Here is a 12,712-nt window from a genome sequence, read left to right as displayed (position 1 = left end):
TTTCTAGGTATCTTAATATTTTCGTTGCAGTGCTAAATGGGATTGTTTGTTTAGTTTCTATTTTCTGAGACTTCCATTATTGATGTGTAAAAATGCCATCAATTTCTGGGTGTTAATTTTGTATCCTGTTACATTGCTGAATTTCTTTATTAAATCGAGTAGTTTTTTGGTGGAGTCTTTAGTTATTTTATTTTATTTTATTTTTTAGAGAGAGGGAGAGAGAGATAGAAACATTAATGATGAGAGGGAATCATTGATTGACTGCCTCCTGCATGCCCCATACTGGTGATTGAGCCCACAACCCAGGCATATGCCCTGACCAGGAATTGAACTAGGACTTCCTGGTTCATAGGTTGATGTTCAACCACTGAGCCATGCTGGACAGGCTATAGGGTTTTCTATGCACAATATCATGTCATCTGTGAATAATGAGAGCTTTACTTCCTCCTTTCCAATTTGCATACCTTCTATTTCTTCTTCTTGTCTGATCACTGTGTCAAACATTTCTAGTACTATGATGAATAAGAGTAGTGAAAGCGGACATTCCTGTCTTTTTCCTGTTCTTAGGGTAAATGGTTTTAGTTTTGCCTATTTAGTATATGGCCTTTATCATATTGAAATATCCCTTTATTCCCACTTTGCTGAGAGTTTTTATCAAAAATGGTTGATGGATTTTGTTGAATGTACTGCATGATGCTGATACTGTTACATTTCATTCTGTCCCACAGCTCTCTTAAACTATCCTCCTGTTCTTTAATTGTTTTTTCTTTTTGTTTCTTTGCGTGAGTGATTTTTTTCTACCCTGTCTTCTAATTCAGTGATGGGATCCTCAGCTTCCTCTAATCTGCTGTTTTTTCCTATTCATGTCTTCTTTATTTCTGCTATGTCATTCTTCATTTCTGACTGGTTGTTTTTCGTAGTTTTTATGTCTTTTTTCATGCTGTTGAGCATCCTTATGATCATTACTCTGAACTCTGTATCTGATAAATTGCTAATCTCCAATTCATTTAGTTCGTCTCTGGAGAATTTTCTAGTTCCTTAATTTGGGGCTTATTTCTTTGTCTCCAAATTTTGGCTGCCTGTTTGGGTTTATTTCTACATATTTTAAGTAGATCTGCTTACAACCCCCAATCTTGCTAGGGTGGCCTTAGGTCAGTGATGGCGAACCTATGACACGCTTGTCAGAGGTGACATGCGAACTCATTTTTTTTGGTTGATTTTTCTTTGTTAAATGGCATTTAAATATATAAAATAAATATAAAAAATATAAATCTTTGTTTTACTATGGTTGCAAAGATCAAAAAATTTCTATATGTGACACGGCACCAGAGTTAAGTTAGGGTTTTTCAAAATGCTGACACGCCGAGCTCAAAAGGTTCGCCATCACTGTCTTAGGTAGTAGGTGATCTGTGCGACCCAAAGGCGCAGTCTCCCTGATCACCAGACCTGGATGCTGTAATAATGTCCTTTGTGTATGTTGTATTGGCCTTCCCTGTTGTAATTGAGTCTTGATTGCTATTGGCTTGCTTGTGCGTGGGCTTGATGATCAGTCTGGCTCATTCCCCACCCAACACAGTGTGCAGGCTGCTGTGCAGGTGCTGATCACAAGAAGCTGAATTCACCTCACTAGGGCTTGAAGTCTGCCAATATCTCCCTGTGGATATAGTGCTTGTGAAGCCTATTTGATCCTATTCTGTTGTTGTATGAAACTGTCCACTGGGTTTATTATTGCTTTGGGGGCCTCTTTGGAGTGTCTTTGTTTCAGGTCAATGTCAGATGCTGTTTGTGACTGGCCCTGAGTACTCTGTTTGGAGCTATCAGTGATTCACAGCTTGTGGCTCCCTCTGCTGGGGCTGGATGCATGTGGAAAGTACCAAGCTGCGCACCAAGGTCTGCTCTCTTTAGCCTCAGGCCCAGAAGCAGGTCAGGCACAGAAAGAGTCCAAACCCTCAGAGATCTGCCCCTTCCTGCAGGCTGATTGTTCGTCTCAGTCACTTAGTGAGCCTCAGTCTGCAGAGCTCAGCAGGGCGTAAACTCCACATGGTAGGCAAAGGGTTTCTAATAGTTGGGGGAGTTTCTCTCCGCATCCCTCCAGCCCCTGAAGCTGCATTGATGGGAAAAGCTTTCCTAAGAATAGTGCTTTCTGCAGCATGGGAGAATGCCTCAGCACAGGGGTTCCAGGTGGCTCTCTTCTCAGCTCTCTCCAGAGCCACCAATCCCCGACTCTTCTCACACAGCTCTAGTCCACTCTGCCCTCCCTCTGCCAGAGCCCAAGGTGAGTGACTGAAAACCATATTGAGTGCATTGGCCCTTTAAGGAGGTGCCTACGTTTCCCGTCTCTCCCTGCAGGACAGAACCCCCAGTGCTTTTCACCGCCAGATGTTATGTGGCCACTTTGCTCAGTTCTTGTATTCTGGGTTGCGAAGGCTAGCTGGGTGTTTAAACCTCAAATTTCTCACAGGGAATCCCCACTGCTGAAATATCCCTCCCAAATTTCAGCTGCAGCCTCTTTGGGTTTGTTTCTGTGCCCTCTTGTGCCTCAGCATTTCCTACTTGTCTTGTTATGGCCTCCTCTTTAAGTCCTTGGTTATGAGTGTTCTCTCCAGCTGGTCTTCAGTTGGTTATTCAGGTTGATTTTTCTATATTTTAGTTGAAATTCCAGTTTTGTCCTTGGGTAATATCTTTGTAGCTTCCACTTAATCCACCACTATCGTGCAATCCCTTCTTTAATTTCTTTAAAATGCACTTCCCTGTGTTGGGGGGCTCTGGGTTGCCAAAGGGGTCTGGATCTGGAGGCCTGGTCACTAAGGGGCTAGCCCCGCAGGGCTCCATCATGTGTGCACCCAGGGTGGAGGGGCACAGCAACACCTTTTTCTTACAACACACTTAAAAGAGTTTTTACTATTAAAACTAATGAAACTTAAGCTTCAGGGTTCTTCACTTTCATGGGTTCCTGTGATTTCTAGAAGTTGTTGTGAATTATAGTGTTCTTGGTGGACGAGAGAAGCCAGGTTGCAGTCAGTATTTCTAGTAAATTACCAAGAGATCTCAAAAGAAGAAGGTACTCAAAACTATAGCAACACCTGGATCAATTTCTTAATATTCTTGTCATATTTCACACACTGATTTTGGAGAGGGGATCTGAGGAAAGGTGGCTGAGAAATTAGGGTTTAAGGCAAGATGTCATTCAGAAGACCCTGAAAGGGGCCTAAATTTGGCAGTAGTTGGTAAGTCATTACATCATAATACAAACTGGGTAAAAATAGAATATTTAGAGTGTAAGAAATATGGGGAAAACATCTATCAAAATAAAACTACAGAAACTTTGAAAATATTGTTTTGATTACTACAGTTATATTTGTTGATAATCTATGTGCATTTTAATATTTTCAAGTAAGGGCAGTTTATAGCCTTAGCATTGAAATTTTATTTTATAAATGCAGAAAATACTCTTGGCTGAAACTCCCTAATAAACTTTTTATTCTTGCTTTCAGGCGCCTGATCACAGATTCAAAGGTTAAATTAAAGTATCAACATTTAATAACAAATAGCTTTGTCGAGGTAAGTGATTTCTCTTAACAGTTTCTCTCTTTTAATTAGAGTAATTTTTTTATAATAGAAATATTAATTTTGTTTAAAATCTTGATTGTTGAGAGTATTATAGATGTCTCCTCCATTGCCCCCCTCTACCCAAATCCTGCCCCACCCCAGGCCTTCACCATGCTATTGTCTGTGTCCGTGGGTTACACATATATGCATATAGGTGTTTTTTTTTAAATTTAAATTCTTTATTGTTTAAAGTATTACATCAGTCTCCTTTTCCTACCCCACTGACCTCTCCTGGGCCACTCCCACCCCCCAGCACATGCCCTCACCCCCCTACTGTCTGTGTCCTTCAGTTATGCTCATATGCTTGCATACAAGTCCTTTGATCGATCTCTTACCCCACACCCCCCTCCTTTCTTCATAGGTTGGACAGTCTGTTCAATGCTTCTATGTCTCTGGATCTATGTTTTTTCATCAGTTTATGTTGTTCATTGTATTCCACAAATGAGTGAGATCATGTGACATTTATCTCAGGATTGTGACAAATCAATAAGTAGATATCTCTTCATAGATCTTCAGCTTTTATAATAAAACTAGAAGCCTAGAAGATTTGCGCAATAGGCCTTCCTTTCCCTGGCTGTTGGCACCATTTTCCTCCGGCACCCAGGACCCAGGCCTTTGGTCCAGCAAATGCGAGGCTTGGCTTCTCAGCTCTGGCCGTAGCGAGGCTTGGCTTCTCCTCTGCAGCCACAGCAGAGAAGCCAAGTCTCTTCAGTCTTCAGTCTTAAGTCGCCGCGCCGAGCCTGCGTATGCAAATTAACCGCCATCTTTGTTGGGTTAATTTGCCTAGTCACCCTGATTGGCTGGTGGGCATAGCGGAGGGATGGTCAATTTGCAATTTTTCCTTTTTTTTTTATTATTAGTTAAGGTATTATAAATGTGTCCTCATCCCCCCTATTAACCCTCAACCTCCCCCCCTTCCTCCCCCGCCCTGCATACTCACGATCCCATCCCCCTGTTGTCCATGTCCATTGGTTTGGCTTATATACATGTATACAAGTCCTTCGGTTGATCTCTTCCCCTTACCCCCGCCCTCCCCTACTTTCCTTCTGGGGATTGATAGCCTGATCGCTGTTTCGCAATTTTCCCTTTTATTTGTGTAGATTCTTTCCTCACTAAGTTGTATACTTTTATAATAAACTGGTAATCTAGTAAGTAAAAAAAAAAGAAAAACAGTGCATCCAAAAAGCATTGCTGTAGAAGACTGAGTATTGGTGGCAGGTTTTTATGTGCTTATGTCACCATCAGCCTCTTTGTCCCTTATGCTAGGGAGCTAATACAAATAATTGCTTGGTGTGCTGGCAAAATCTTGCATCAGAATTTAATTTGTCATTTTTTATTTTCTAACGTGTTTCAGTGCAATAGACTGTTAAAGTGGTGTCCTGCCCCGGATTGCCACCATGTTGTTAAAGTCCAATATCCTGATGCTAAGCCTGTTCGCTGCAAATGTGGGCGCCAGTTTTGGTAAGCAAGTGATTTCTTAAATTGGAATAGTGCACATAGCTTTTGTATTTATTCTTAGTTGTAAAATAGAGAATAAAATTTTACCTGAGGAAGGAGGAAAGTAGGTATTATTGGTTTAAAATAGTGTGTATTTCTTTTAAATAACAATTAGATTTAAAAGTCACTCCTAAATAACTTCCCTATTTCCTTATTGATCTAAGTTTTATATATATTTTCTGATGGTAAAGTGCAGTTGTTGCAATCTCATTTTCTTGTGTGTTCCAATGGTACTTAAATGGGAGCAAGCTTATAGACCTGGGACAAGAATTCAGTTATTCTAATTTCTGATTGCTTATTTGGTCAAATTATGTTTGGTTCCTTTATGGCTCTTGCTGTTTTAAAGTTCTCTCTTAGGAATAAAATACACAGTCTGGACTTTTTAAAAAATCTCCTTTGCTCTGACAAGTTTAATTACTCGTAAGAAGAAAATGTTCAGGTAAATTTGGAAAGGTAGAACATGGTTGATTAGATGTGCTTTTTAACTAAGAGTTTTCCTATGGCTTCTCTGGCCCCAGCTTTCTTCATAACCTGGGTTCTTGGAGTTCTATTGCATACCCTTCAACCTTTGAATTCTAGATTCAACTTACTAGGGAATTTACAGTTATACCACATATTAGAGAACTAAGATGGCCTTCCATTCCTTTGTGGATCTGTTAGGAATGAGAAGTCAAGGGACTCTAGACCTAGCAAATAGATACTTTATTGGTGTTGCATGCCATTCTTTTTTTTTTTCATTTTTCTTTTTTTCTTTTTGTCCAAATATCTATAGAATTACTTATACATCACTAATATTAAATATTGCCAAAAATAGCAGGTAAACTTACAGGCATTAAATATATGCTGTAAAATATATGCTGTTTTGGTAATTATTAGGTATATATTACTAGAGGCCCCGTGCATAAAATTTGTGTACTAGGGGGTGGGGGTCCCTCAGCCCAGCCTGCCCCCTCTCACAGTCTGGGAGCCCTCAGGGGATGGCCCACCTATGGGGAGCGGGCCTAAGCCGCAGTCTGGCAGCGGAGGCTCGGAGCAGGCGCCGTGTGTGTGTGTGTGTGTGTGTGTGTGTGTGTGTGTGTGTCCACTGGGGGCCTGCCCCCAGTCAGGTCGGAGGCTCGGAGCAGGCACCCCTCTGTGTTGATCTCTCAGACTCAGGGCCGCGACTGTGTGTTGTTCTCTCTGGCTCAGGGCCGCCCCAGCCCCTCTTCCTGAGCTGGTCGTGACCATTACAGAGTCCTGACCTCATTTGCATATTACTTCTTTTGATAGATAGATGATAGATAGATAGATAGATAGATAGATAGATAGATAGATAGATAGATAGATAGATAGATAGATAGATGGATGATAGATAGGTAGGTAGGTAGGTAGGTAGATAGATAGATAGATAGATAGATAGATAGATAGATTGTTTATAGTTTACCAGGTAGATGGGGTGGATTCTGATTCCATACCTACTTTCAAATATATTTTTAGTGTGACATATCTTGAATACAGACTAAAGTATAGAGAATAAGAGCAATGAATACTTATGTAGCTACAACCCAACTTAATCAAAATCAGTATTTTGTTTTTAATAAGAAATAAAATGTGCCCTGGCCAGTTTGCCTCAGTGGATGGAGCATCGGCCTGCGGACTGGAGGGTCCCAGGTTCAATTCCAGTCAAGGGCATGTGCCTTGGTTGCGGGCACATCCCCAGTGGGGGGTGTGAAGGGGGCAGCTGATCGATGTTTCTAACTATCTCTCTCCCTTCCTCTCTGTAAAAAATCAATAAAATATTTTTAAAAAAAGAAAAAAGAAAGAAAGAAAATACGACAGACACATTTGAACCCCTTTGGTTCCCTTCTCCGTCCCATTCCTCATCTTCTTTTCTAGATATAACCATTATCTTAACTTCAATTAAATGAATAGCACTTTGTTTCTCTTATTTGCAAAGGATTTTTGGCTTCCCTAAATTACTTTATTAGCTAATTTATCAGCCATTCCCTGGTTATATTTTCATAAAATTTGTGTTTATTCTTAATTTATACTTTTTTCCAAATGTATATACCATTTGCCTAGAAAACAAAAGGCATTAATAATTAGTATATTCTTAGAGAATATTTAGTCACACTCTTTTATTTTACACCTTATTTGGTACAGTTTATCTCTACTGGACTGATGTTCATTTGGATCATGCAAACAGTGGCCTGTTTGCTTCCTGTATATTGCTTATAGTGCATTAGTACTAAGTTACATATTACCCTACAAAGCCAGACTTTTATTCTTTATTTGGGGTGTTAAATAAGATAATATATGCTATTGAAGCATGGTTGACATTTAGGTTGAAATTAATGAAAATTATTTCAATTTGGCTTCAATTAGAGAATGACTGTACCAAGGATCCATCTTAAAAACTATCAGAAAAATACAAATAATCTGATTTTTTAACAGTTTCATAGCTGTTTAGATAGTGATTTGTTATGAAACTATCATCTAAGCATGTCATGCTTATAGTCATTCTTTATTCACACACACACATACACACAACACTCTGATCCTAATACTAGATTCTAAATAATTTATTTAGAATAAAATAGACATGGTTCCTGCCTTTCTATTTGCCAGTCACTGGAAACTGGTAAAAATATTGAGGAACTTTAGAGCATGAAGTGTTTTGTTTGCTTACATACTTTACAGTAGGTGGGACTTAATTCTTTTAACTCTTATGTCACTTAACAGTTTTAACTGTGGAGAAAATTGGCATGATCCTGTTAAATGTAAGGTAAGTTTGGCATTTTCATTTTTAAATAACATAGAGCACTTTTAAGACTTGTTTATTGAAAACTACAGCCCACAATTTTGTTATTTATCCAGTAATAGATAAAAGATTTTATTTTGCCCTTTTTGTTTCAGGTGATCATTACAAGCATTCAGAGTGTTCCTTAGGAATAAGTCAACTCCTGATATTATCAGGATAATGATAGTTAAGGCACCTTCCTCAGTAGGCTTTGTATTTGGCTAAGGGGAATGGCACACCTTGGAGCTGAAATTCTAATCAAACTGTAGGTTCTCCATTCTATTCAGCCAGAGAAAGTCCTCCTTTGGTTCAATTTTTATATACTTGATATAAAAACTGCAGGATTTCCTTGATTTAAAAGGAAGTAAACCCAGTAATAATCTTGTCCTTTGGGTTTTATATTTAAGTTTAACTGAATTTGTGTTGAAGCAATTTACTATTTTTACTCTTAAGTCTTTTGTTGTAACCTAATAGTTGTTGTTGTGTGTTTTTTCCCCCAACAGTGGTTGAAGAAGTGGATTAAAAAGTGTGATGATGACAGTGAAACCTCTAATTGGATTGCAGCCAACACAAAGGTTGGTATTTTCCTTCAGTAAACTTGTGGTAATGAACTGATAAGGACAGGTGCATCAGCATTAGCAAAAAACAGCAAGTTTACCTGGTTAAGGGCCTTGTTTTATCTTTTTCTCGATTAAGGTTTTTTGTTTTTGCTTTGTCTAGAATGATTGCCTATTAATTTTTTCTTTATTTTAGTTTTGAGTTTATTGTATTGAATGCTATAGTGTAATATGCACAGGACTCCACTTTAAATTTTTTCTTTTACTGGAAAAACATTAGTTTCCTATAGAAGAAAGGGCTGATAATTTTTCTACCCTGACATTTCTGTAATGCTTTTTCATATTGTTCTTGGCTTCCTTTTAGTATACAAATGTATTGTAGAGTGTACTCCACCTAGCTTGGTTTTATTAGGCTAATTTGCATTTCTGCCTTTAAAAATCCCGAGGGTTTAACTTAAGGGATTATTATTTTTTTTAAGAACAGCATTCAGAGTAACTGGATAACTTTTTATTATGTAACATTTTTAACGCGTTAAACTTATATAATATGATTTATTACAAGACCGGACTCTTAAGAAATACAAGTTTAGGTGTAATATGGGTATCCCTTGATTTGTACATGTGTGTGTGTTTTGTTTTATTTTTAAGTGCATTGCTCAGGATACTAGTTTCAAAATTCAGTCTTTTTATAACCCTGAACCACTTCTAGACAAAAATCACAAATACAAGTAATCTTGAACACCCTTGTTTCCTATCGCTAAGTAATGAACAAGCATTTGAACCCCAACTGTGTACCAGCCAATCTCTGAATAGAAAAAAATTCAATCTTATATCCCATCCAAACAGGAAGTGACTTGGGTGATGAATGATAAGGTTTATTAATGGGCTATTCTTTTTTAGAATTGCCTTTCAAATGTGAAGATGATGCTTTAAATCAGTGGTCGCCAATCGGTGGTCCGTGGACTACTGGTGGTCCATGAGGTCCGAAAGGTTGGTGACCACTGCTTTAAATAATACTGAGTTGTTTAGCCTGTGTTAGTTATACCTTTGTACAGTTTCATCATCCAATCACACGACAATAAGAGTAAGGAATGCTTAAATGATGAAGGTTAACACATGATTTTATAACATTAGTACCCTGCTCTACCCCCCAAAATTAAAAATGCATATTTATTTCCGTCTCTCAGAAAGCATTAGCAGTGAAACTAAGTTCTTTCACACAGTACAGTGCCCACATCTTTGAGGACAGTATGGTTGAAATATTTTTCAACAAATATTTTTGTGCTAACCATCATGATAAGTATAATGGTTTTCATGAGTGCATTGCTAAAAACCTTACTCTAGTGTCAGGAAGTATGGTTACTTTTGTTATTTTAAAAAATTTCCTAGCTTGCCTCATTTTTTGAAAATTAAGGATTTCTCCACCAGATATGTTAATTAAAGCCCCAGAATCCTTAAATATTGTCTGTAAAGCTAGTGTTTGGAATAGGGCAGCTATATTTTCATTAAATAGTTTGCTTAAACTCTCACCCACTTTCTGCATCTAGAGAAATCACAAATATCCTAAACCCCCAAAATGTTTAAAGGAGGGATTATATGTTTGACTATGTTTGACTGATTAGAAGATAGATTATTGAGGAAGAATAGTAATCCTATATAGTAAAAGGCTAATATGCAAATCGACCAAACAGCAGAATGACAGGTCACTATGACATGCACTGACCACCAGGGGACAGACACTCAACGAAGGAGCTGCCCCCTGATGGTCAGTGCGCTCCCACAAGGGGGAGTGCCACTCAGCCTCTCCTGCCTCCGTGGCAGCACTAAGGATGTCTGAGAGCTCCCGGACTGGGAGAGGGTGCAGGCCAGGCTGAGGGGGACCCACACACACCCCTGAGTGCACGAATTTTTGCACCGGGCCTCTAGTTTGTAATAAGAAAGTTACCTACTTGGTAGGTTTTCATTTGTATTTTAATATATTTTTATTGATTTCTGAGAGAAATGAAGAGGGAGAACGAGATAAAAACATCAGTGATGAGAGAGAATCATTGATCAGCTGCCTTCTGCACGCCCCCCTCCTAAGTATCAAGCCCAAAACCCAGGCATGTGCCCTGACCAGGAATGGAACCGTAACTTCCTGGTTCATAGGTTGATGCTCAACCACTGAGCCGCACTGTCTGGGCTTGACTTGGTAGTTTTGAGGTGAAAGTGAAGAGGTTTTTTTTCTTGAGAAGTTTCAGAAACTTTTATTTATTATCAGCTCTTTAAACAGATATGCAGATTGATGATGGTATCCTAACATATTGAGAACTTCATACTATTTGGTTAATTATAACAAAGATATGTAGAGAGAGACATATTTTAGGCCTGGAACTTGCTTCTTTGAGAAAATATAAAATTTCTTATGTGTGTGATTTCAAAAATTTGATTTAACACATTGTACACCATAAGCATCTGTAGACGCAAGCAGTGGACCTTCCCCACACACCACGTGCATCTATAAAAAAAATGTTTTCCCTAAGTGGCAGCCCTGACCAATTTTAAAATCATTTTTCGTGAAAATTTTCAGCTAAAAATATTCAGATATTCAGGAACACCTGAATTGTGAGTAATATATTTGTTTTTATAATATTCATTGTAAATTGATTTTTTAAAATTAAATTCAAAATATCGTGGCATGTGGGGATGGTTTCCATTTTGGATGCATGGTAGTTAACTGGTTTAAATGTATGATTAAAAATTGCCATATTGAAATATTTCAAATAACTGTAGTTTATGGGCATAGTCTGTTTCACAAAGGCTGAATTGTATAAATAATATAATGAGTACTACTTCCCCCTTGTGGTAGTTATAGACATCAAACAAATAAATACAGCAAAAATACAAGCTTTATATCTTATTTTCTTTTAAATTCTGGGTGTTTGATTTGTCTAAATTTTTTTAAAAGAGAAAAACAGTAGGCCTGCAGGTTAATAACTTTAGCTCACTAGCAAAGAAGAACATGATACAGACTCAAGGAGGAAAAATCATGACCTCTGTAGCGCATTTGTAAATGGACCACAATGAGAAGAATTTAAAGCAAGCATATTTGGCAGAAGAAAGTAGGGAACCTCAGTAGCCACAAAAAGAATTTACCAGTTCCACCTGCCTGACTGTTGAGACTAAATTGCTTGAGTGTGAATCCTTACTCTATCATTTGCTACCTTTGTGACCTTGGTCTAGTTTCTTTGTTTTCTCTCCCTTAGTTTATTCATCTGAAAAATGGAAATAAGAATAGCACTACTATAAGGATTATAAATTAATGCATATAAAACACTGAGAACAATGTGAGATACAAGAAGTACTCAGTCATTATTTTTAGATGATACCAGAGAGAGAACTATATTTACATAAACAACTTTTATCTTCCATAAAACTATTATTACTGTGTATGGCTAAAAGAACTTTAAAAATATTTTTGTCCGCCAACTCCACTAAAATCCTTAAATTCTTTTGCATCTTAACAGCCAGTAATAATGATAACAGCTCATTTTCAGTAGTGTTTATTATTCCACGCTGTTCTAAGTGCTTTACATGTATTAATCACAGTAAATGTGATATCAAAAATAAACCAAATCTAGAACGGGCTTCTTCTCAGTGGTAGTAATACAACCTAGTGTAGCATTGACACCAACTTTATAGTTTCTCTTCATAGGAATGTCCCAAATGCCATGTCACAATTGAGAAGGATGGCGGTTGTAATCACATGGTCTGTCGTAACCAGAACTGTAAAGCAGAGTTTTGCTGGGTGTGTCTTGGCCCTTGGGAACCACATGGATCTGCCTGGTAGGTTGGGGAAATGAAGGGAAGGATATGTTCACATAAGTATGTGATAAATGCTGCATATTATGAATAAGGTTTCTACCTCATGGAAATTACTATCTAACTTGGGAGCTAGCTAAATGAATACATTGTGTGATTAGTGTTAGAAGTATATTCAAGATATCCAGAGAGAGGAATTAATTAGGCATATTTCACAGAAGAGGTAATAATTGAGATTAATTTTAAGGAGGACTAAGTTCATTTGGTTGAAATAGTGTTAGGAAAATATTCAGGGCAAAGGAGCAGCATGAACAAAGGTAGAATGATGTGAACATGCATAATTTATTCAGAGAACAGTTGCATTGTCTGATATGTCTCTCTCTAGACAACAGTTGAAGAAAACTAAGAGACTGATGGCAAAACCCAGCATGCAGGTGTGCTTTACTTACCCTCTCAAAAAGTTTGTCCC

The 12,712-nt window shown here is 38.0% G+C and overlaps 1 protein-coding gene across 4 annotated transcripts in view; it reads left to right on the top strand.

The window, feature by feature from the left end:
• The window catches only part of ARIH1 (ariadne RBR E3 ubiquitin protein ligase 1), a 122,071-nt gene that overhangs the window by 93,657 nt on the left and 15,702 nt on the right, over positions 1-12,712 (top strand). For all 4 annotated transcript variants that reach the window (XM_059657861.1, XM_059657851.1, XM_059657841.1 and 1 more), the window contains 5 exons: positions 3,495-3,561; positions 4,964-5,070; positions 7,828-7,870; positions 8,389-8,460; positions 12,137-12,267. In XM_059657861.1, the coding sequence (XP_059513844.1) occupies positions 3,495-3,561; positions 4,964-5,070; positions 7,828-7,870; positions 8,389-8,460; positions 12,137-12,267 (420 nt within the window). The remainder of the gene's footprint in view (positions 1-3,494; positions 3,562-4,963; positions 5,071-7,827; positions 7,871-8,388; positions 8,461-12,136; positions 12,268-12,712) is intronic.

This window comes from Myotis daubentonii, chromosome 1, assembly GCF_963259705.1.
Source record: "Myotis daubentonii chromosome 1, mMyoDau2.1, whole genome shotgun sequence".
NCBI classification, from domain to species: domain Eukaryota; kingdom Metazoa; phylum Chordata; class Mammalia; order Chiroptera; family Vespertilionidae; genus Myotis; species Myotis daubentonii.
Note: the sequence above shows the minus strand (reverse complement) of the source record. Positions and strands in the feature narration are given on the sequence as shown.